Here is a 25,836-nt window from a genome sequence, read left to right as displayed (position 1 = left end):
ATTAAAGGCACACGCCACCATGTTCTGCCAACAATTTTTTTTTTTAACAAACAGCAAGTACACAACCCACTAGCAAGGAGAATGAAGGTCTCACACGCAATCCAGTCTCTTCAGAACTCTGGAGCACATGCAGGGAGGACTGGCAAGCAGGTGGGTGCCAGTTTAGTGCCACTCTGAACGTTTTCCTGACCTCACAGACCCCTCCAAGGGAAGTGGGAAACAACAGCCAATGCGCAGAAAGTCAAGCAGGAAAACAACCCTCGCCTGGAGCACAACTATGTTTCTCCCCAGCTTTAGGAAGCCTAAGCCTGTCTCCGAAATGTTCCTTTCACACAGTGAGCGACCATGACTCATCAGCTGTTCTCTAGCGAGCTAGGATCCCATCAAGAATTTAAGCTATTTCTGTTTTACATTTATTCAAAGAAAACTGCATCTGGCAAAGGCTACCCAATCTTATCATATATCAAAGTCCATCTGGAATTCTGTAGACTTAGCATGCACCATGCAACTTTCCGCTGCTATAAACTGTGAAACTTAAGAAACAAAATAAAAGAACTAGAAGTGTTTTGGTTGGGGTTTTTAGTGCGGTGAGAGAACGCCATGACCACAGCAACTTCGAGAGGAAAGCGTCTACCTCAGTTTACAAGGCTCAAATCGGACCACACCACTGAGGGAAGTCAGGAACTCACACAGGGCAGGGACCTGGAGGCAGGGACTAAAACAGAGGTCATGGAGGCATGCTCTCCATGGCTGGCTCAGCCTCTTTCTTACACCAGGGTTGGCACTGACTACAGAAAGCTGGGACTTCTCCCATCAATCATTAATCAAGAAAATGTGAAGTCAGCAAAATTTAATCAAGGCTTTTCTCAGTTATGGTTCCCTCATCTCAGATAACTGTAGGTTTGTGTCAAGATGACAGAAGCTCACCGCCACCATCTCATCCAACTCCCAGCTCGTTATCAGCACCATCCTCCCAGAGCATCCTACTCCTGAATTTACTATCAACACTGTCTTCCCTGGGCACAGCTGGACATTTCTTCTCAGAACAAAAACCAAAAAGAAAAAAAAAAGAAAAAGTCTGGGCTGGAGAGATGGCTCAGCAGTTAAGAGCATTGCCTGCTCTTCCAAAGGTCCTGAGTTCAATTCCCAGCAACCATATGGTGGCTCACAACCATCTGAAATGAGGTCTGGTGCCCTCTGCTGACCTTCAGGCATACACGCAGAAAGAATATTGTATACATAATAAATAAATAAATATTTTTAAAAAATCACTTATAAAAAAAAAGAAAGAAAAAGTCTAGCTATATGTCTTAGTTAGGATTTCTATTGCTGTGAAGAGACACCATGACCATGGCAACTCTTATAAATGAAAACATTTAAATGTCACTGGCTTACAGTTTCAGAGGTTTAGTACATCATGGCGGGAAGCAGCATCAGTTAGACATGGTGCTGGAGGAGCTGAGAGTTCCATACCTTGATTCACAGGTACCATGCAGAGAACTGTCTATACACTGGATGTAGCTTGAGCATATATGAGTCCTTCAAGCCCACCCCCACGGTGACGCACTTCCCCCAACAAGGCCACATCTCCTAATAGTGCCACTCACTATGGGCCAAGCACCCCAACACAGGGGTTTAAGGAGGCCATTCTATTCAAACCCCCACACTGTGGTTCCACATGCCAGAAAGCCCACTACTCTAGAGACAGAGGCAGGAAAGACCTCGGTGAGTTCAAGACCAGTCATAGTGAATTCCAGGCCGTCAGGACTACAATTTCCAAACCTACAAAGCTGTCCTGAGCGTCACACATGAACAAACATACAAATAAACAAATTAATATTTTAAAAAAGAACTTAAGAGGGAGGAAGAGGGTAATACAGAAGAAGAGGGGGGAGAAATACATAACACTAGGATGTTTGAAAAAAACCTATTTTTTCACAAGCTTACTTAGTAATACCTCCATCGTGTGTGTGTGCGTGTGTGTACATACTATATAGTTTTATTATTAAAGGGTGATAATACTCCCCAGGAGCCATAGACATTCAGCAGAGTCCAAGAGGCCCCCTCCAAATACAGGTCATTGATATTGCCCTTGGTTGCCTCCCAGATCTTCAGACCCATGGCTGAAGACAACACACACTCTGGTCACATGACTTGGAGGATGATAGGTGCTCTGACTTTGATGCCTCCTCCCGGGTACTAGCTCCCATAGTATTGGGAGATGCTATGCAAACTGCCAAGAGAGAAAGGCAGCCAACAGCCCTACCCAGCTGTAAAGCTTTCAAGCCACATGGCTGGCCTCATAAGATATCCCCAATAGTGGCCAACAGCTGTCCAATTGGACTTCAGGCCTGCTGAGAACGAGGAAACTCATGTCTGGTACTGTGAACCTAGTCAGGAACCCATGGCTGGAGAGGGCATGGACCGTGGAGGAGAACTCACTAGAACCACCTTCCTACAATAGCACAGCCTCCAGCCACACTCAGTCCTTATCCCTGTACCCCTGCGTGCAGCTCTTGTCCCTCAGCGGACTTTCATTTTGCAGCAGCAGAGGCCATTCCAGAGAGATGCACAGCACAGAGAAGGATGCTGTAAGTGCCGGAGGACCTGGACAACTGCTGCAAGGTGGTGTCTTCTGGGGACAGGGGTGCTGCACCCGTGACCGCTCAGCAATATGGCTGCCTGCACAAGTGGAAGGGGGAAATTTTTGGTTTTGCTCTGTTTTTTGAAATAGGGTCTCTCTATGTAGCCCTGGCTGTTCTGATATTATGTAGGCCAGGCTGGCCTCAAACTCACAGAGATCCCCCTACCTCTGCCTCTCAAATGCTAGAAATAAAGGCATGTACCACTATACCCAGCAGATGGCGTAAATTTTAAGATCAACCCATTCCAAGATGAAGAACTGCAGGAAATCAATGGCTGCTGAGGGAGAAACAGCTTTTTCTAAGGAAAACCCCTGGTAATTTTCCCAGTCACAAGAAGTTGGCCCTAAACACATGTACACAAAGTGGACTTAGTAGGGGGTGTGTGTATGTTTGTGCAAAAAACAATAATTTTTTTTAAAAGGCCATGAATTTGAGAGGGAGTTGGGTAAGCAAGAGGAAGGGGTGAAAATGATGTAAATAGTATAATCGTGTGTGAAATTCTCCAAAAACATCACATTTTAATTTTTTTTTTAAAAAAAGTCCTGTTTTGATAGAAAGAAAGAAAGAAAGAAAAAAAGAAAGAAAGAAAGAAAGAAAGAAAAGAAAAGCTCGTCAGAGACTTGAGTGGTTATAAATCTTTTTTTTTTTTTTTTTTTTTTGGTTTTTCGAGACAGGGTTTCTCTGTGGTTTTGGAGCCTGTCCTGGAACTAGCTCTTGTAGACCAGGCTGGTCTCGAACTCACAGAGATCCGCCTGCCTCTGCCTCCCAAGTGCTGGGATTAAAGAGTGGTTATAAATCTAAGCATCAACCATGCCATGTGTTTCCATGGAAGTCACATCCTCTCTTCTACCTGACCTCAAAAGATAAATAAATAAAAATAAATTAAGAAACTATACAGGAAAGTTTGCCTTCTTGTGGCTATCATTTCGGGTTCCAGGAAAGAGCTTGGAACACACTTCCCAGAAGAGCGGGTGCTAGGACACAGAGAGGAGCTGCTGAAGCAAGGTGGAGGTGCCAGCATAGCTGAAAGAGCAGCGGAGGGGCCCTGGACGCCTGTGTGAACCACAGCCTGGAAGGAAAGGGGTAGGAGGCTGACCCCTGCCCTCCCTGCACCCTATCCTGAGCTGACAAAACCCTGGGTTTGGTGCCACATCTCAGTCACCTCATGTACGCAGCCTCTAGTCCCGTGCAAATTGAGGACAGCTAGTTCCCTCGGCCTTCACACAACCCAGCTGCAGTAGCATGGTCCGGCCTACTTGTGCTAGCTTAAGGATGAAGGTTCAAAAGCCTGCAGAGCATGGTAACTCTATAACACCTATAACCCCAGTATTCTGGGGGCAGAGACAGGAGGATCTCCATGAGTTTGAGGCCAGCCTGGCTTACATAGTGAGTTCCAGGACAGACAAGGCTACATAGAGAGGTCTTGTCTCAAGGAAGGAAGGAAGGAAGGAAGGAAGGAAGGAAGGAAGGAAGGAAGGAAGGAAGGAAGGAAGGAAGGAAGGAAGGAAAATAGGTGGGGGCAGGAGGATCAGAAGTTCAAAGTCAGTGGGATGGCTCTGTGGGTAACGGTCCTTTCAGCCAAGCCCAATGGCCTGAGCCGGATCCCATTACCCACAGGGTGGGAAAAGAAGATGGACTCGTACACGTTCAAGAGCTCCAAATTGTCATGTCTGGCAACCAAATTGGGAGAGCTATGCTGTGCTGTGTTCCTACAAACCAAAAAAGGCTCAGGCATTGTCAGCTCCAGAAATGAAACCCAAAACTGTGCTCCCAGCTTCAGAAGACCATCCCTCCTGCGTGGCTGAGTCATCTGAACAGCACGCTGCCAGCACAGCTCCAAAGAGAGCTCAGAGGGTCCGTGCACCCACGAGGTCAGTTCCCCAGGTTAGCCGAAGTAGGATCTGCTCTGACGGCATCGGTTGGTTTCCATTGAGAAATCCAACCCAGACTGCGACATTTCTCTCACTGACTCTAACCGATACAAAAGCTATGATTTTTCCACATCTTATGATATGCGGAGAACTTGATTTAAGCCCAACATAGGGAGGGAAAGCAGAAAGTCCTGACAAGCCCTTTGAAAGAGTAAGAAGTTAGTTAAGGGCTAGGATGATGGCTCAGTGGGCAAAAGCACTTGTTTCATGGTATGAAAACCTAATTTGAATCCCCAGGACCCACGTGGAAAAACCAGACGTGGAGTCTATACAGGGAACTGTACCCACGAGAATATCTCAAGCTCACAGGGCAGCTGGTCTGCTAAATACAACGGAAATCAATAGCAGCCCTGCTTCAAAGTAGAAGGTGAGAACCAAGATTCAAAAGTCGTCAGCCTTGATATGCACACCACACACACACACACACACACACCTACCCACCGAGGATGCACAGGCCCTGGGGTCCATCCTCAGCTCCCTCTCAGAAGGGCAAAACAAAGCAGAACATTTTAAGTAGCAGTAGGAATATAAAGAATTTCCTGAAGTAGTCAAGCGAAATGACACACATTTGTAATCCCAGCACTAGACAAAGAGAGGATGTGAGATTCAGCTCAAAGACAGCCCAGAACAAAGCAAGGTTCCATTAAAAAACAAAAAGTTACTGAAAAAATTATTGGGTGGTTTGGTTAAGAATGGCCCCTATAGGCTCATATATTTGAGTGCTTGGTTTTCAGGGATTCAAACTGGAAAGATGAGGAAGTGTGGCCTTGTTGGAGGAAGTGTGTCACTGTTGAAGGAAGCGTATCACTGGGGGTGGGCTTTCAGGTTTCAAAAAAAAAAAACATGTCAAGGATAGGTTCCCTCTTGTTGTAATAGGAGTGGCGGTGGGGCTGTGTTCCCAGCACCCCGACCGCCTGCTCGGCTAGCTTTTGCCCTGAAATAACAACACACAAACTGTATTCATTTAAACACTGCTTGGCTCATTTCTACCTAGCCTCTTCTAGGCTAACTCTCGCACCTGGACTAGCCCATTTCTTATCATCTGTATAGAACCGGTCTTACCGGGAAGATTCTAGCCTAAGTCCATCCTGGGTCGGAGCTTCATAGTGTGCATCTTCCCTGGAGCAGGGAGCATGGCGTCTCTGAGGCGTCTGCTCCGGAGAGGAGAGCTGTCGAGTCTGAGCTCACTTTCTCTTCCTCCCAGCATTCTATTCTGTTTATTCCTCCCACCTATGTTTTAACCTATCAGGGCCAAGCAGTTTCTTTATTGCTTAACCAATGAAATCAACAGATTGATATATGATACTCCCACATCACCCTCTCCCCTCCCTCTGTTTATGGATCAGGAAGCAGCCTCAGCTACTTTCCAGCACCAAATGCCTGCCTGTTACCACGCCCTCCACCTGATGATAGTGGACTAAACCTCTGAACTGTAAGCCAGCCCTGATTTAATGTTTTCTTTATAAGAACTACTGTGATCATGGTGTCTAAGACAACTATATACTTCAAAAAATATTTTCTTTGTTGCTGTTGCTTTCTGTTTTGTTTGTAGAGACACAGTCTCCTATAGCATGAGTTGACTTCAGACTTACTAAGTGGTTGAGGATGACCTTGAACTTATTCTCTTCTCTCAAAACCTGGTATAGGGATGACCGGCGTGCATCCCCACGTGTGGTTTCTGAGGTTCTGGGGAGCAAAGCCAAGGCTTCATGCAAGACAGACAAGCACTTCCCAACGCACCTGCAGCCCCAGACCTCAGAAGACTTTCTTTTGATGAAAGAAAGCCAAGTGTCTGGAGACAGAGGCCAAAGGAACACTCCAAGTGTGAGGCCAGCCTGCTCTACAGGGAGCTTCAGACTACACACTGAGACCTCATCTCACAAAAAAAAAAAGAACAAAACAAAAAATATCGTCTGTGGAAAACTTGAGACTAGCTACACTAATTATAAAAATGGCTTTCATTCAACTGCTCATGAAAATATAAAATGTGAGCATCTAGTTTTCCAGCCCATAAATCATGTCACATAATTATAAAAGTAAAAGCAGCACAAAGCCTTGAAAAAAAGCTTAGGAATTAACCAATTACTAGAATGCTTCATTTGGTGATCAATAAGCAACGTGACATAAATTTTAAAGTAGGAACACAGTACTTGCTGTTTAGAAAAATAGAAACCATTAACATTCAAAAGAACAGATCAATAAGAAAATGTATACCATAAAACATAATTAACTTGTCAACTAATAAAACTTTGTAATATTTACAGTTGTTAATAATCTGGCTAATGAGACACAAACTCACTGTAACTGCTAATTATAAAATGTCATTCACAAAAATAAAAACATTATAAAACAGCAAGAGGAAAATAACCTTAGAGATGCAAGTTTATTACTTTAATGCTTTGATAGAAAATGGATTTTATGACAACTCCAACCAAGCAGCAGAAGCAGTCTGGAGAGAACTGAGAAGTGTCACCGAGGACGGGGTAGAAGTGTCAGAGGATGGAGGCAGAAGTGCCTACGAGGATGGGGCAGCACTATCTCACATGAGACAGGGTGGACCTCGGATTTTCATTTTTTGAGACAGTGTCTAATGTTCCTCAGGCTAGCCTGAACTCCTAATCCACCTGCCCCCACCTCCCAAGTGCCTGTACTACAGGCAGGCACCACATCACCTGCCAGTGCCTTAGAACTGAGTGGAAAGGAGAACATGGGACTCACAAGGTCAGGTTCTCATCAACTTGAAGGAGCCAGGCACAATGGCACACTTTTTCCCAGTTCTCAGTAGCTGAATTAGAGGCCAAGATGGGCTATATGAGTTGGCAGTCGGCCTGGGCTATGCTGTGAGACCCTGTCTCCAAACAATAACAACCACAACAAAATAACAAATGGACTACATCTTACAGAATAGATGTCTGAGAAGAAATGCCCAGAGATAACAGAAACATCACCAAAGACACACAGCAGCTTACTGATGTGGATCTCACACAGGGACATTCAGTACCTTTTCAGAATGTCTATGTTAAAGAACAAACCACTGAAAGAGAAAAAAAAACAGAACAGTAGAATAATAATCTACTGAGCTAGGTGCAGTGACACAGCCTTTAGTCCCAGCACTCAGGAGACAGAGGTTAGCCAAGTTTACATGGAGAATTCCAGGACAGCTACGACTACCATAGAGAGAGACTCTGACTCCAAATGGGGGTGGGAGCGGGATCTGCCTGACACCATACTTAACAATGGGTGCCCTAGAACAATCAGATTTCTTTCAAGTTCTAAGAGAAAAATATTTTGAACCCAAAATTCTATAAAGATCCCAAATAACAACATATTTGAGGATAGGGACATTTTAAGGAACGCAAAGATCTAGAATATTTACCATCAACACCTTTTATGGAAAAAAAATTAGAAAAGAGAGTATTTCAGCAAAGCGAAACAAGGCAAAAATAAAGGTGATGCTGACACAAGAAGCAGTGAAGGGAAGAAAGATGGGCAGGAAATAAGAGTCTTTTCTGAGTCTTTATTAGTGTATGTATCCTATGTGTACGAGTAAATGACTATGCACCATGTGTACCTGATGCCCCTGGAACCAGAAGAGGGCATCGGGTCCCCTGGACTGGAGTTAGATGGTTGTGAGCAACCATTTGAGTCCTGGAAATATAACCTGAATTCTCTGAGAGAGCAGCAATGCTCTGAGCCATCTCTCTAGCCTGGGAAACACAAGTCTTCAGAAGTAGATACGGAGCCAGGCATGGTGGTAGCAGCCTGTAATCCCAGCGTTTGGAAGACAGAGTCGGACTGACCTCTGTGAATTCTACATAGCGAAACCCTGTCTCAAAACCAACAAATGAATAGGTTCGGGAAGGCAGCTGAGAGGCACAGAGAAACACAGTGGCAGTGACAAACAGGGAAAAATATGTGACTCCAACTTCAGTTGCTCAGAGGGAAGGAACCAGAAGCCACAACCGCAAGCTAAGCCTGGAGGCCCTGATGACAACAGACACACAGCCCTAGCAGCGAGAGAAACCCACAGGTCTCTCAAGCCTGAAGTCAGCAGAAGGGTTGTCTGACAGAGACTCCTCCTACGGGAAGGCTAGGTCTGAAGAACATATTGCAGAAAGCCACAGCCGTAACAAACAGCAAGACTGGAGTGCAACATTCTCCGAACAAAGGGAAGTGCAGAAGCAGACAAGCCACTCTGAGTTCTAGCAGACCTGGAGAGAGAAGGCACAAAGCTCTGGGATGAGGAGTGGGGGGAGGTGTGGAGGGACTGGGGATAGAGCTAGATGGTAGAGTACTTGCCTACAAGGGAAGAGGCACCAGGCTCAATGTTCAGCAAAAGGGGGCCAAAGTATTTGGCCTAGGATGCTCAGAGCCTGGGCTGGATCTTCACCATAAGCCGCCAGGTGAAGCCACACAGGCCTATAATGGCATCATCGGAGGGTACAAGAAGGAGGCTCAGAACTTTGTGGTCATCCTCAGCTACAAAGCGAATCAGACATGAGACAGCCACCCCCACCCCAAAAAGCAAAAAACAGTGTCCTTAGTTAGTGGTTCTATTGCTGTGACAAGGCACTATGACCACAGCAGCTCTTATAAAAGAAGACATTTAATTAGAGCTGGTTTACAGTTTAAAGGCTTAGTTTATTATCCTCATGGCGGGAAATGGCATGCGGGCAGACATGGTGCTGGAGAAAGCTGAGAGTTCTACATCTTGATCCACAGGCAACAGGAAGTGAACTGTCACACTGGGTGTGGCTTGAGCATATACAAGACTGTAAAGCCCATCCCCCCCCCCCATGAAGACACATTTCCTCCAACAAGGCCACACCTCCCTTTGGGCCAAGCATGCAAACATATGGGTCTGCAGGGGCCATACCTAATTCAAACTACCACAAAGAGTGAGGAGAAATGACAGCAGGAAGGGAAAGAACACCTGTCCCCAAACTATTCCTGAAAGTAGAGAGGGAAGATATACAAATCTCACTCCACAAAGCAAGGTTACACATACCAAACCAAGAAAGACACAAGAACGAAGAAAATGAAAAAGTTATAGCCTAGTATATTCCCTGGATACACGTAGATGTTCTCAATAAAATACCAAACCACTGGCAAGAAGAACAAGTGAAACCAGCGCAAATTAACGAATTAAAATGCCTTCAAACCAAATTCAGCAAAATATTAAAGAGATCACACACCAAGATTCAATCAGTTTTGTTCCAAGAATTCCCCTTTCACCAAAGAGAAATCAGTAAGTAAAGCGCAGCCCATAAATCAAGTCTAGGACAAAAATTAAACAACCATCTCCGCATGCACAGAAAAAGCCTTCGACGACGTTCCACATCATTTCACAATAAGAAGCCTGGAGGAATTTGGAATGGAAAGATATCATCACAATATGACAAAGGTAAGACAGGGCAGACTCACAGCCAACACTACAGCAAACAGAGAAGAGGCAAACACAGCATGACAAAGGTTAAGACAGGGCAGACTGACAGCCAACACGACAGCAAACAGAAGCGGCAAACACATTTGCTCTGAAGTCAGGAGAGTCGGCTCTCTCCATACTTTTCCAGTACAGTGCTTGAGCTCCCCAGCACAGTAGGAAATAAAAAGGACACAAGTGTGGGGGGGGGTCAGATTATTCGTATTTGCAAATGGTGAGGTCTGCACTTGAAAGACCCTCCTCAGCCAGGTGGTGGTGGCGCAAGCCTTTAGTCCAAGCACTTGGGAGGCAGAGGCAGGTGGGTCTCTGTGAGTTGGAGGCCAGCCTGGTCTACAAAGCAAGTTACAGGACAGTCAAAGCTACACAGAGAAACCCTGTCTCGAAAAACAAACAAAACAAAACAAAAAGTTGGGTGGCTGTGACTCACATGCTTAATCTCAGCACTAGGGAGGCAGAGGCAAGTTGATCTCTGTGAGTTCCAGGACAGCCTGGTCTCTAGAGTAGTTCCAGGACACCCAAAGCTACAAAGAGGAAACCCTGTCTACAAAACCAAACAGACAAACAAAAAATCTCAATGACATACCCTCATGGAAAAAAAGTCCTAAAGTTCATATGAAAACACAAAGACCATAAATAATCAAAGCAATCCTAAGAAGAAAGAGCGAGGCTAGGGATCTAAAATATCTGGCCTCAAACTGTACCAGCGCTATAGAAACAAAAGAGCATGTCCTGGCACAAAGCACACAGACCCAGAGCTGAAAAGGGCACACACTACTGCTCTTCTGAGGACCTATGTTCAATTCTCAACACCTACGTGGTGGCTCATAACCATCTGTAACTCCAGTCAAGGGGATCCAATGCCTTCTTCTGGCCTCTGTAGGCATCAGGCATGCATGTGGTACACAGACATGCATGGAGGCAAAACCTCACACATATAAAACAGTAATTTTTCATAGAAAGAGAGAGAAAACCAGAAAGAAACCCACACTGCTACAATCCCTTAAGTCTGGCAAAGGTGAAAGGGCAGCCTTCCCTACAAAGGATCCTGGGAAAATTGGTTGGCCACGTGTAGAATGAAACTAGACCCTTTCTCACACTGCTCGAAAACCAACTCCAACTGGATCAAAGACCTTAATGTGCACCCTGAAAGGAAAACATAGAGAATACACTTCAAGATGGAGGTCTAAGCAAGGGGTTGCCGAAAAGATGATAAGCCAGAGAATGATTGACGGGGAGGGGACTGGAGAGTTGACTCAGGTTAAGTGTGCTTGTTGTTCTGGTAGAGGACCTGGGTTCAATTCTAAGCACCCACATGGTGGATCACAACTGTCCATAACTCCACTTTCAGTGGATCTGACACGTTTTTCTAAACGCCATAGGCACCAGGAACACATGTGTGGGCCATATACGTGCATGCAGCAAAGCACTCATACAGAAAACAAATAAGTCTGAAAATGGAAAAAAAAATTGACTACTTGCAGCCAGGCACACACCTTTAGCCCCAGCCCTCTGGAAGCAGAGACAGGCAGATTTCTGTGAGTTTGAGTCAAGCCTGGTCTACACAGAGAGTTCCAAGCCAGTGAACTCTATCTCAAGGGGGGAAATGTAAAGAATCGACTAATGGGATTGAATAAAGTTAAAAAGCTTTCTCATAGCAAAGGAAAGCAGCAGATGAGCAGACAGCCTGCATAATGGAAGAAAGTCTTTGCCAAGTAAACAACTGATGGGAGATTAAATACATTGCATCTATAAAGAACTAAAGCCAGACTTAGTGGCTCACACCTGGAATCTCAGGACTGGGGAAGATGAGACAAGACTGCCAAGGGTTTGAGACCAGCCTGGGCTACGAGCCTGCACTGCATGTAGTGTGAAACCCTGTCTCAAAGAGACAGAAAAGAAACTCTCAGGTGTGGTGGTGCACTCGTGTGATTCCAGCACTTGGGAGGTGGAAGCAGGAAGATCAGGATTACAAGGTCAGACTCTTTTATGTAGTAAGTTCAAAGCCAGCCTGGGATTCACAAAAAGTAGTCTCAAAAAAGGGGGAAAAAAATAGGAAGCCACCTGTTGTGGCTTGAATGAGAACAGCCTCACAGGTCCATATGCTTGAATACCTGGTCCCTGGTTGGTGTAACTATTCTGGGAAGGATGAGGAGGTGTGGCCTTGCGGGTAGAGGTGGGAGGAGGGAGGAGGGAAGGAGGGGCTGACTTTAAGGTTTCCAAAGACTCGGGCTATTCCTTGATGGAGGAGGGTCATTTGTCTATCTGTTGCTTTCACTGGTTAATTAATAAAGAAAACTGCTTGGCCTGATAGGGCAGAATTTAGATAGGCGGAGTAGACCAAACTGAATGCTGGGAGGAAGAAGGCAGTGGAACAGATGCAATAGCTCTACTCTCCAAAATGGACGCAGGTTAAGATCCTTACCGGTAAGACACCATCTCGTGGTGCTACACAGATTATTAGAAATGGGTTAATCAAGATGTGAGAATTAGCCAGTAAGAGGCTAGAGCTAATGGGCCAAGCAGTGTTTAAAAGAATACAATTTGTGTGCTGTTATTTCGGGTATAAAGCTAGCCGTGCGGGAGCCGAGTGGGAAGCAGCCTGCAGCTCCTCCTTCTACAATTCCTAGTATGTTCTCTGCTTCATGGCTGTGGATAAAGACGTAGATTCTCCGTTGCTACCCTGCCATATCCGCTGCCTACTTTGTGCTACCTCTCGCCATCATGGACTCTAACCCTCTGGGACTGAAAGCCCCAATTCAACACCTTTTTTCAAAAGTTGCCTTGGTCATGCTGTCTGATCACAGCAACAGAAAAGTAACTAAGACGGTATCCCAGTGTCTCTTTGGTTCCCATATTCACACACGCACACATTTTAAGCTACACACCCCCCAAAAAAGAAAACCTACCAAGTATACTATCTATAGGAATTGTTCATATCTAAATGAGATTTGGTAGTTTTTCTAGCAAAATTTTAATTTCTTGTATACCTCATACTGTATAATGTATATAACAATAAATATTAGCTGGCTATGGTAACACAGACCTATATTTGGAGCATTTAGGAGGCTGAGGCAAGAAGATAATAAGTATACACGAAGTTGATGCTCAAAAACAAAAATCATAATACTGCCCATTTGTTTTAAAAAGAGAAAAAGTCTCCTCCATTGAAGTGTCACAATGAAATATAAATTTCCTCAAATCTGTAACCCACAAAGAAACTATAATAAGTAATAACAATATGTTAATTTCTTTTTTTCATATTTATTTATTTATTATGTATACAACATTCCTTCCATGCCTGTCTGCATGCCAGAAGAGGGCACCAGATCTCATTATAGATGGTTGTGAGCCACCATGTGGTTGCTGGGAATTGAACTCAGGACCTTTGGAAGAGCAGGCAATGCTCTTAACCTCTGAGCCATCTCTCCAGCCCTATGTTAATTTCTTAATAAAAGTATGCATGACATAATCTAAAGAAGTGTGACCTGGGACTAGGATGTACCTCAGAGGTAGAGCACTTCCTAGAATGCACGAGACCTTGAGTTCACTCCCTAACACACACACACAAATATTATAAATATATAAACCATGCTAGTATATATAAATTATATCTCTACAGCTAGCTTGTGGTGGTGCACGTCTTTAATCCCAGCACTCGAGAGACAGAGGCAGGTGGATCTCTGTGAGTTTGAGGCCAGCCTGGTTTACAAGAGCTAGTTCCAGGACAAGCTCCAAAGCTACAGAGAAACCCTGTCTCGAGAAAAAAAAATATTATTATTATTATTTTATCTCTGTATGTACATAGAGATAAGAAAGAGAAGAAACAAATACTACCCAAAAACTATTACCATTTAAACTGCAAGGAGGGGTGGGAAGGTGGCTTAGTGGTTAAGAGCACTGGCTGTTCTTCCAGAGGACCTGGGTTCTAGTCCCAGCACTTACATGGCGGCTTACAACTGTCTGTAACTCCAATATCTGACACCCTCACATAGACATACATGCAGGCAAAACATTAATGGAAATAAAACAAAAATAAATTATAAAAAATGCAAGGAAAATTAAAAGACACAGAAAGGGGGTTCCTCAAGATGGCTCAGGGGACAAAAGTGTTTGCCACCAAGGCTGATGATCCACAGAACTTCAAGAAGGTGATGGACGAGGCTGACTTTTCCACCTAGGCCTGATGGCACACACAATCGCATACACACATACAATATATATAAAAAATTATTTTTTTAAAAGAAGAGAAGAGCTAGAGAGTTGGCTCTAAGGTCAAGAACACGGGCTGTTCTTCCAGAGGACCTGGACTTAGTTCCCAGCACTCATAGCCGCTCACAGCCATCTGTAACTACAGTTCCAGGGGATCCTACACCCTCTTCGGCCTCTGAAGGTACCAGGCATGCATGTGGTGCACAGACATATACGTGTGTAAACAAAGATTGCTCGTTAGTTTCCCGGCTGCCCTGACCAGAATAATCACACAGAAATTATATTAATTACAACACTGTTTAGTCAATAGCTTAGGCATATTTTTGGCTAACTCTTATATCCTAAATTAATCCATTTTTATTAATCTGTATTGTCATGAGGCTGCGGATTACTGGTAAAGGTTTGGGCGTCTTTCTCCTTCAGCAGCTACATGGTGTCTCTCTGACTCTGCCTACTCTCTCTGTGTATCTCTGCTTGGAATTCCCACCTTGCTTTGCTCTGCTAAGCCATTGGCCAAAACAGCTTTATTCATCAACCAATAAAAGCAACACATATACAGAAGGACATCCCACAGCATACATGCAGGCAAACACCCATACACCCAAAATAAAAATTAAATCAAAAAACAAATAAATAAGAGACAAAAAGTTTTGTAGTCATAGAAAACATTTTCCTCACATCATGAAAAACACAAAACTCCCCCCCCCATCCAAAGGAAAGCCATTTCACTTACTAGCATGCTTATCGGCAAGCATTATCAGCGTGTTGGAGATATCACGTCGTCTATAGAAGCATACAACTTTTGCTTCCACGTTACCACTCGCAGTCTAAGAAATGAGAAAAACAAAAGTCATATGGGACCTGAAGTCTCAATGATAAAATGCGCTTAAAAGCTGAATGTGGCAGCACGTGCCTATAACCTCAGCCCTTGCAAAGCTAACTCGGACGGACGGACTGTACAAAGTTCGCGGCCAGTCTGATCTACACAGAGAATTCCACACCAGCCAGGGCTACATAGCAAGACACTGTCTCAAAAAGCAAATAACAACAGTGAAACCTGGAGAGAAGGAAATGGAGACTAGCTCCCGCTAACTTTGTGCGCATGTGTGTTGTGAGACAGGGCTTCACGTAACCCTGCTGGCCTTGCCTCCACCTCCCCCAGGACCAGCCAGACTGATCCTTCCAATTTTAAAAGCCACAAATAATTTGTTCATGGTACTGATTTTAATCATCTTCATAAAGCGTTGCTATACATTGCTCAAACCCATCCCCAGATGACACAGATTAAGTGGAATATCACCCAGCCCCAGTCCTAGGACGACTCCGCAGGGGGCAGTAGCCAGCATGCAGAACAGAACTACAGAAACACCCTCCTCCACAGGGTCAATAGTCTCAGTTTACCTTCAAGTAGGAAACTATGCAAAACTGTAAGCTCCCAACACAGAAGTCTCTCTAACTAGTCTAGAATACAATCTGCATTCAGCTCGGCTGTAATTTACTGCAGCTGAGGCCAGGGCTCCTATTCTAATATCCATAAATTCTGCAGGCTTTTGAGCTGGCTAATCACTCACTGGCAAGCTCTTCATAAAAGCACATAGATTACAATAGAGATGTTACTGCAATGTCCAATTTCTAACATACGTGGCACATGCGTGCAGAATGTATTTGGACTTAAAGATGTATTCAAATAGAAAGATTGTATACCATAATAAATTTGTCAGTTTTACCAAGTTCAGCAGCAACATTTTAGTTCGGCAGCAAATATTTTAGTGAGAAATGGTTCTGTGGAAATATTGCCCCTTCAAATTGAAATCATATTAAATTCCTACCCAAATGCCAATACATTTTGTAATGTTGTGATCAAACTCATCCCCCAATGAGCAATGATCCAGCAATGATCCAGCAATCTGCTAAATGAACAGGCCGATATTTCCATGTAAATAAAATCCAGGGCTCCAGTCTATGTGCTTTCTCATCTCCGTCTCATTAGTGAGCTCGCCTAAGAGCAACGCTCTACAAAGATGATCAAATTCTCGGGTAAGCCTGCTTGAGGGATAAAGCTGTAGTTCAGAATATTTCTTTTTTTTCCTTTCCTCACTCTGTAAACCAGGCTCAAACTCTGTGATCGCCTGCTTCTCCCTCCCAAGTGCTGGTATTAAAGGAATGTGCCACCCACCCACTCTCCTTTTTTAAAGACAAGATCTTACTACATAACACAAGCTGTCTTAGAACTGGTAATCCTCCTGCCTCAGTCTACCTAGTGCTGAAATTAATAGGTGTACAGCATCATACGTGGACATAAACATTGCTGGGTGAGATTGGGTGTGGTGACGAACACCTTTAGTCCCAGCACTCAGGAGGCAGAGGCAGGAGACTCTCTGTGAGTTCAAGGCCAGCCTGGTGTACTAAGTGAGTTCCAGGACAGCCAGGAAGGGCTACACAGAGAAACCCTCTATCAAAAAACAAAAAACAACAACAAAGTAAGAACTCTTTGGGTCTGCAGATGGCTCAGTGGTTAAGAGCAGTGGCTGCTCTTCCAGAGAACCCATGCTCAATTACTAGTACCCAATTACCAGTACCCACAAGGCAGCTCACAACTGTCTATAACTCCAGTTCCAGGGGATCCGATACCTTCCCACAGACATACATGCAGGCAAAATACCAATGCACATAAAATAAAAATAAGTAAATTATAAATAATAATATCCTCAGGACTAAGGGATGTAGCTCAGTTCAGGGTGCATTCTTATAATGTGCACAGCCTGGGGCTCAATGCCCAGCAACAAAAATCTCCTCCTGGGCCACACACACTCTTCACTATTGGGTAACTCACAATAGTGCAGTATTGTTCTTGCCTCACGCCTACAGGACTATTGTCCTTCCCCCAGGACTATAGTACAGCATGGTTCTTCCCTTCCACAGAATACACAGAAACCATTTCTCCGAAGCTCTGCTACTCTAAACAATGATGCACTGAGCTAGTCTGCTGTGCTTCTCCTGTGCAGGGAGTGAGGGTGTATGTGTTATAAACGTTAAGCATTAAAGTTGAGCCTGGTGGACTTCTACTTCTAGAGTCAGAAATAGAACACCAAGAATTGAAGATAAGCCTGGGCTCTGTCTTTTTTTTTTTTAAGGCTTTGTCTCGAAACAAAAAAACGAGGGCTATGAATATAAACACAGCTCAATGATATAGTCCTGGCCCAGCACGTTCAAGGCCTTGGGTTCAATTTCCAGTACTCCACATGGACAGTCGGCAACCAATGGGAAAATTCCCTAACATCCATGCCTATTGCCAATAGTTCCCAAATGGCAGGAGGGATCTGACTAAGGCTCCTTGAAAGGCTTTAGGGGATGTTTGCAAATTATTTGAAACAACTTGTATATGCAGGTGCGGTAACTCAGTATATCACCAATGCCATAAACTCAGCATTCAGCAGGCAGAGGCAGGAGGTTTGGCCCAGGTTTGAGTCCAATTCTGTATACATTACAAGTTCTAGACCAACAGCCCTAAACTGTAAGAATCTGTCTCAAAAACAATACAGCTCAGTGGTAGGGCATTTGTCTAGCTACACAAGGGCTGGGCTCAGAGTTTAGTGTGAGTAGTGTGGGGGTGGCTAGGGAAAACTACAGATACAATTCAACATCCCCAGCCACTCAGGCCTGTCGGAGCCCATCTGTGATTCTAGCATTCAGGAGGCAGGGCAGAAGATCAGTTCAAGGCCCACCTCTTCCTCACAGTGAGTTCAAGGCCAGCCTAAGCTATGTGACCCTGCTTCAAAAATGGAAACTCTGAGGTCAGCCTGAACCACCAAGAAAGTTCAAGACTAACTTGGGGAACATAGCAAGACTTGTCTCAAAGCTGGGTATGGTGGCATACATCTTTAATACTAGCACCTGAGGCAGGCAGATTTCTGTGTTTCTGAGGCCAGCCTGGTCTCCACAGGAAGTTTCAAGCTAGCCAGGACTACTTGGCAAAACCAGATCTCAAGAAATATAATAAAGCCGGGCAGTGGTGGTGCACGCCTTTAATCCTAGCACTCGGGAGGCAGAGACAGGCGGATCGCTGTGAGTTTGAGGCCAGCCTGGTCTACAAGAGCTAGTTCCAGGACAGGCTCCAAAGCTACAGAGAAACCCTGTCTCGAAAAACCGAAAAAAAAAAAAAAAGAAAGAAAGAAAGAAAGAAAGAAAGAAAGAAAAATCTCTGTTTTTACGTGATGTGTGTGTGCATAATACTGGGTGTGTGTGTGTGTGTGTATATGTGTGTCTGTATGTGTGTGTCTGTATGTACATGGGGGGGGAGTTCTTCTCTATATGTGCTACTTTTATTCATTAATGAATAAAGAAGCTGCTTTCGGCCAATAGCTTAACAGGATATAGCCAGGCTGGAAAAAAAAAAGAGTAGGCGGAGTCATGGAGTTGCCCTCAGCTGAGTAAGCCATTACCACGTGGTGATACGCAGATTAATAGAAATGGGTTAATTTAAGATGTAAGAGCTTGCTAGGAATACACTAGCGTCATTGGATTGGCCAAGCAGTGTTGTGATTAATACAGTTTCTGGGTGAATATTACAGGTCAGGGCAGCCGGGAACAAACAAACAGCCTCCAACAAAGGAGTAGAAGAATTTTTCTCCTGTTTTACAGTGAGCTCAGAACGGGAAAGGCAAAGGCTGTACCACTGAGCCACACAGCCTTGAACTAAGTATCTGAAGGTGATAAACGAAGGGGAAAAAAAAGCAAGCAGGAGGCATTTTTATTTGTTTTTTGGGGCGAAGCCTCCAGTTGTTGGAGCTGGCCTTGAGCTCTCCGCTGGTTGATAAGGACTTCCCATCCCCCCCCCCCCAGCCTCTACCTCCTCGTTCTGGACTGTAAGCACGGGCTGCCACACCCAGTTTTTTCTATGCTGGGCACTGAACCCAGGAGCTCTGAGTTACCACCTGAGCTGGACTTGGCACTTTCTGACCTGAAAAAGCATAGGTGAGGTGACGGAAAATATGTATTTAAGAGATGAACAAGCCAGCCACAGTCTCACAAATAAAGCTACAGAAGTGTTAACCATAAAAGGTCACACACAGGATAGCCCTCCGTAAATACATAATCTGGAGTTCAATTAGCAGCCTCTTTTGAGTTGGGGGCGGGGGAGCGATAGAACCCAGGACCTTGCACAGCCTCTTTAAAATTCTATAACTTTTCAAATTGGAAACTAAAAGCTCCTGACAAGCATAATTCGGTACTGTTAAAATGTTGTGCCCTTTCGCTGTGTGTGGTGCATGACACCGATCCCAGACCTCAGAACCGAGCACCAGGAGTTCACAGCCAGCCTGGACTTTGTGCAACCCTGTCTCAAAACCACTTCTCTTTTTTACTTTCCCCTAGTCTATACTCAGATAAATAGAGGAAGGGTACAGAGGAAAACACGCACGTACATATAAATTTATACATACTACATTGTGTTTGCTTTCAATACCTGTTTTCCCAAACTAGTGTGAATCATAGTCTTTTGCTTCAGTCAGTAACACATTGTAAGTATCTTAGCATAAATAAATGGTTGGCACATAATTAAAGGCATTAAATAAACAATTGTTGAACTAATGACTTTCTGAATTTCTCATGTTGATGCTCATACATGGCATTACTATTTACCAAGTACTTTGATTCAGCTTGTTTTTCTTTCTTTTTTTGTTTTCGTTTTTCTTTTTTTTTTCTTTTGATTTTCGAGACAGGGTTTCTCTGTAGCTTTTGGTTCCAGTCCTGGAACTAGCTCTTGTAGACCAGGCTGGCCTCGAACTCACAGAGATCCGCCTGCCTCTGCCTCCCGAGTGCTGGGATTAAAGGCGTGCGCCACCACCGCCCAGCTATTGTTTTCGTTTTTCTAAGACAGGGTTTCTCTGTGTAGCACTGGCTGTCCTAGAACTCACGCTACAGACCACTCACAGCGATCTGCCTGCCTTTTCTTCTCCCCTCTTCCTCGCAAACCATCTGATTTTCCTAACCACTGTGTTTTTACACTGGCCTGGAACTGCCGAGGTAGGTTCACCTGGTTAGCTTGTGAGCCCCAGGGCAAGGACTGTAAGCAGGAGCCACTAAACCGGTTTCTCTTTCTGGTTTTGAATAAGGGTTCTGGGAATTGAACTCAGGCGCTAAAGCTTGCAAGGCAACTGCTTTACCAACTGAGCCATCTACCCTGCCTCTCATTTTGTTTTTCTAGACAGTCTCAGTAATAAAACCCAGGCCAGACTTGAACTACATATAATATTCCTGTGTCAGTCTCCCAAGTGCTAGGATCACGTTGACTCATTTTACAATTTTAGGGTTGCTGGTGGTGGAGAGACAAGGCCTCACTCTGTAGCCCAGGCTAACCCTGAGCTCCCATGTGCCTGACTATAAGCATAAACCGCCATGCCTACTTCCTTCTAAAGCTAGGAGAGGAAACTATTAATTCACTAAAAATTGCAAAACACAGCACTTGGGAAGCTGAGGCTGGAGGATTGTGATTTTGAAGTCAGTGAAAGCCTGTCTCAAACAAACAAGCAAAATACATACTACAGTTCTAAATAGGAAAAGGAACGGAGTTCTTCAACAGCCCTGATCTTTTAGCGCTCAAATCAATTGAAGAGATCTGTAATCTTTTACTCAATATCATCAGACCAAAAAAAAAAAAAACTCTATAAAAAGTAAATACTCAGAAGCATGCAGAATGCTGAACTATGTGAAAGTTTGACTTTCACACTCTGGAACTGAACAACAGGCGTGATAGCACACGCCTTTAATTCCGGCACTCGGGAGGCAGAGGCGAGCAGGTCGCTGTGAGTTCAAGGCCAGCCTGGCCTACAAAGTGACTGCCAGGGCTGTCACACAGAGAAACCCTGTCTCAAGGGTTAAATAAATAAATAAATAAATAAATAAATAAATAATTCTTAGTCTGGAACTGAAAGGAAAAATCACCCCTAGGGTTTACCCCTAACGGAAAGCACCTTGCTATTCACTCCTCACCTTGTTGAGTTCTTCTATTCTTCTGATTAGGTACGGGTTGCTGGAGGAATTCTCAAAGTAAACATAATCTGCAATCAAAAAGTTACAGGACTTTTCAGGAAATGGTTCACAGTAGTCAGCTTCCCTCCGATTTTTTAGATAGGGTAACAATGGTGTAGCCCTGGATGTCTTAGAGCTTGCCATGTTAACCAGGCTGGCCTCAAGCTCACAGAGCTCTGCTCGCCTCTGCTAGGATTAAAGTGCTGGGATTAGAAGCCTGCAACAGTTTATTGGGCTACAACTTTCTGCAGCAGGTAACTCACCTCAGTAAGTAGGTAGGTTACACCCAACTTACCGCAACCTCAGTAAACCGTACCACGTCTGTTACTTTCCTAGAGTCCCCACTTCTGAGTAGCCCAAACTGATTTACAACTCAGTATCCCCCTGCTTCAGACTCCCAAGTGCTGGGACTGGCAGCATGCACCACACCCTGCTTAGGTTTCTCTCACTTTTGCTTTTAGAAATAGCTTTCCATTAGTCCACGATGGCAAGAACCAGCTATGTCGCTGAGACTGGCCCTCAGCTCTGAAGCTTCCTGCCCCCACCTCTTACAGGCTGAATTTACTGGCACCTGCCACAATACCCAACCTTAAATTAGTTCTTTAATTTCAAAAAGAAGAAGAAGAAGCCTGACTCGGTATAGTGGGGTGAGGTGGCAAAGACAGGATTACAAAGCAGGGGCCAGGCACAGTTACACAGCAAGACCTTGTTTCAAAAAAAGAAAAGAAAGAAGGGGGGTTGGAGAGAGAGAAAGAGAAAAAATGTAAGCCTTAAGTCCCAGCACTTAGGAAGCAGAGGCAGACAGATCTCTGTGAGACCAGCCTGGTCTATAGAGTGAGTTCCAGGGCAGCTAGGGCTATGTAAACACCCCGTCTCAAACAAAACAAAACAAAACAAAACAAAAACCACAACAATGTTACATCTTGGTCAGTTATTTATCAGAGCTCACTGAGGCATGCTCCCAGCCCAGCATCTGCATCCTCTCCCTCCAATCCAGTCAGCCCTGGAGAACGTTTCTTACATAAAACTGTTGACTTAAGACAAATTCAGAGCAAAGAGGAGGGCTTACCAGCCCAACTTCAATTCAAGCATCAACTTAAAAAAAAAAAAAAAAGGAAAGAAACCCAGTGGGCAGAGTGGGTAAGAGAAAGCTTGGTAACAAACTTTTCCATGCTCAAGCTGGGAAGGTGAGGAATAGGGCAGGGCTACTTGCTTGAGAGGCAAGGCTGTCTAGGGAGGGTGTTGAGATCTTTTTACCCTTTTATCATATTTGATCCAACTCCATTTAGGCCCTTTTCTTATAAAGAAATCATGGCAAGTTTTCAACTAAACCTGCAGGATTTTTCCAAGCGTGGCTTTTCCTCCAGAGTCGCTGGAAACTTCCCACTGTGTGTTTACCTGAGAGACTAGACTGCACAGTCACTGTCTACCTTCCCGGCTCTCTCCCGGCTCTCCACTGCTAAGTGGCCTCATTTAGCCAGGCCATTCCCCACCATCAGGAGCTCAGCTAATGAGCAAAGAAGGAAGAGCAAGCCTCACTCACAAACACGCCACTTATCTGAATTATTATTTTACCAGGAAGGAGGGAGGGAGGGCGTCGTGAGCAAGGAAAGTTTGTTTGACCTTATTTCTCTCTTCTGCAGAAGGCTGGGAAGACAGACAGCAGAGCTAACGTCTAGGCTGGGCTCAACTCCCCACCTGGGGCTGCGGTTCCCTGCCCCCCCCACACACACAGCCTCCACTTCTAGGGGGGCTGAACGAAAAACCGAAGGGAATGGGGGTGAAGCAGCGAAGGTGCAGAGTCCTGGCTCGGCAAACAGGCCTGTCCAGCTGTGCCCCCTATCTGGGCCACCATCGCCCCCAGCCCACACTAACACCGAAGCAGAAGCAGGGTCGGGGAGGGGGAGGTTGTCCCCAGCACCCCCCCCAACACCCCCGTGCCCAAAAGCCACGCGAAGAAAAAAGCCACTCGGCTAGGGGGCTTGCAGGGGCCCTGTCCCTTTGGGGCGTTCGTAAAGAGGGTGTCCGATGCGTGTCCCCAGAAGAGGCCTGGCCCTGAGACGCCGGGCAGCGGCGGTGGGGGAGGGGAGTGGGGGTGGGGAGCCCCCTGCGCCCCGCCCGCGGCGCCCTCGGCCCGGGCTCCCGGGCTGCGGGCGGTAAGCGTGCGCTGCCCGGACCCCCATTCCAGCCGCCCGCGCCCCGACGGGCCGGGAAGGGCCGAGCCTTCCTACCTCCGACCCGGTACATGTTGGCCGCCATGTCCGCCCGCCCGCCCGCGGAGCCCGAGCCGAGCCCCGCCCGCCGCCGCCGCCTCAGCCTCGACCGCCGCCGCCGCCGCCTCGCCACGGGGGAGGGGGAGGGACGGGGAGGGGACACCGAGGGAGGGGGCTGTGCCCGCCCCCAGCGCCGGCCGAGCGTCGCCGAGCGGGCCCGGGAGGCCGGAGCGCGGCAGGGACGGGGCGATGGGCTGCGGGGACCCTGGACCTCGGGGCCACCCGCATTAGCGTCGGAGCACACCAGGGCCGGGGGCTGTGGAAGAACCTGGGTGGGGACAGAGGCTCAGCCACTCCGAGCGTCTCCCCTGCCCTCGTCACCTGTCCGCCTTGGGACAGGTTCTCCTTTCCTGCTTCTGTCCCCGGGGACAACCCTCTATGTGTGACCTCCAACACATGAACGCCCTTCTGGGTACAACTCTCTGATTTAGTCGAGGCCAGCGACTGATGCTTGGCGTCCCTCCCTCGTGGTGCGAGGGTGTTTAGTGGCTTTAGAGCCTGCAGGTCCTGGGGCCGAGAAAGACCCTACCTATTTGCAGCTTGCCCGGTCTGAAAAGAGCTAAAAGAAGCTGACTATCCATCCCAACCACATTGGCTGGTCTATCATGGTTGTGCCAAAACTGAACTGAACAAAACCGACTCCCCCACATCCTCAGGCCTCTAAACAGGCTCTGTTTAAGGCGCGTGCTTTAACCAGGAAAAGACCTTTGGCACGGGAAGGCTTCCTTTGCCAGTAGAGGAACAGGGGCTCCGCAAGCTGCCATTGCCCCAGCGAAAGGAGGAAGTCCTGTCAAACAGTTTGGTGTAGCTGGTCACCTAACTGGTTTTAAGTCAAAAAGACGCACCCCCGCCTTTTTTTTTTTTTTCAGTATTGGGGATTGAAGCCAGGGCTTTATGCATCGTAATCACTGAACTATACAGTCCCAGTTCTTCCGTGTTTGTTGGTTGGCTTTTAAATTTTTAGTACATTTATTTATTTATTTATTTATTTATTTATTTATTTATTTATTTATTTATTTATTATATATGTGAAGTCACAAATGCCATGACACCTAGGTGTAGGTCTATCATATGGGTCCGGGGATTGAACTCGGGTAGTCATTTCGATGGCTGTAAGCACTTGCCACCTACTTGGGCTATCTCATCAGCCTTATGGATGTTACGCAGAGTCTCAGCTCAGGCTGGCTCTCCTCACCTCCTATCTCTCAAGTGCTCGGATTGTATGACAAGTGTGGGATAACACGCCCCACTGGAAAGTTTGTAATCGGTTCATTTTCCCACGCCCATTCCCCCTTTCTCTCAGGTTTTTGGCCGTCTTGGGATACAAAGCAAGATCTTCTTGACTGCCTCGTCCCAAATGAACACACGACTTCCTTTCGGAAACCCGAGCCATTCCAAACTACACCCAGACCTTGTTGCATAATAATAAACACTACGCTGATCATCCACTAGTGCCTGGTGATACTGACTGAGGTCTGTGTCTGGGTAGGAGGTGTCCCCAGAGAAGGAGACAGCATTTTTGGTTGATGTTCCTTTATCACAAAATATTGAGAAAAAAATAATTTTTATGAATAGCTGAGGCAAATAAATAAATATCCTTTTGCCGTTGTTACACCGGTTATTCTGTGGCCTGTTTTCGCATCTGTAAAACAGAGAGGTGACTTCCACCGCTCCAGTGTGCTAAGGGTCCGCTGTGATGACATCTAAAGGGGCTTTGAAAGCACCTGGCAAACAGCGGGTGTCTGTCGCTTCCTTTTTACCCCAGAAAGCCTGAGATTCCAGAGAAGTTGGTAGAATGCTCCAAACTGTTAGCCCTCCGCTCTTGGGGACCAGAGAAGACCAAAGGGCTCTGGTACCGTGACAGCAGAGCTGTTATTTATCTAACTCTTTCACTGGAGATCCCACCAAAAACATTGGGACTTATCTGCACCAGTCTCTAGTTCCGAGCTAACACACAAATAGGCTGAATAATCCACCTGGAATAGTCTCCTGGCATCAGTACTTCCCTCTGGCCCACAACAGCATGAACCACGTCTGTCTCCTAGTAAGAATGCAGCCTGAAAATGTCAAGGAAATAGGTCATGAGTTTTCTAAGATTTGCTCATAATGTTTTAAGTAATAAATGAACAAGGGTTGGGGAGGTAGCAGGGGCAGGGAGGGGCTCAAGCTGGTAAAGATGCTTGCTGCCAAGCTTGGTGACTGAGTTTGATCCCTGCAACCCACATGGTAGAAAGAAAAAAACAATTCTTCTTATATTTTTGTTTTTTCAAGACAGAGTTTCTCTGTGTAGCAGCTCTGGCTGTTCT

General features: G+C 45.7%; 1 protein-coding gene across 6 annotated transcripts in view; it reads right to left on the bottom strand.

Annotated features, from left to right (window-relative positions):
• The window catches only part of Mta3 (metastasis associated 1 family member 3), a 121,848-nt gene extending 98,063 nt beyond the window's left edge, over window positions 1-23,785 (bottom strand). For 5 of the 6 annotated variants that reach the window (XM_075955652.1, XM_075955649.1, XM_075955654.1 and 2 more), the window contains exons 1-3: window positions 23,489-23,617; window positions 21,219-21,286; window positions 14,962-15,055 (exon numbers count right to left, since the gene is read on the bottom strand). In XM_075955652.1, the coding sequence (XP_075811767.1) occupies window positions 14,962-15,055; window positions 21,219-21,286; window positions 23,489-23,516 (190 nt within the window). In that variant the 5' untranslated portion in view covers window positions 23,517-23,617. Of the gene's footprint in view, window positions 1-14,961; window positions 15,056-21,218; window positions 21,287-23,488 lie in introns of all 6 variants that reach the window. The other variant, XM_075955655.1, reaches the window with a different exon arrangement.
• Between the last annotated feature and the right edge of the window lie 2,051 nt (window positions 23,786-25,836).

The sequence above is a fragment of the Microtus pennsylvanicus genome, chromosome 21 (genome assembly GCF_037038515.1).
Source record: "Microtus pennsylvanicus isolate mMicPen1 chromosome 21, mMicPen1.hap1, whole genome shotgun sequence".
Taxonomy (NCBI): domain Eukaryota; kingdom Metazoa; phylum Chordata; class Mammalia; order Rodentia; family Cricetidae; genus Microtus; species Microtus pennsylvanicus.
Note: the sequence above shows the minus strand (reverse complement) of the source record. Positions and strands in the feature narration are given on the sequence as shown.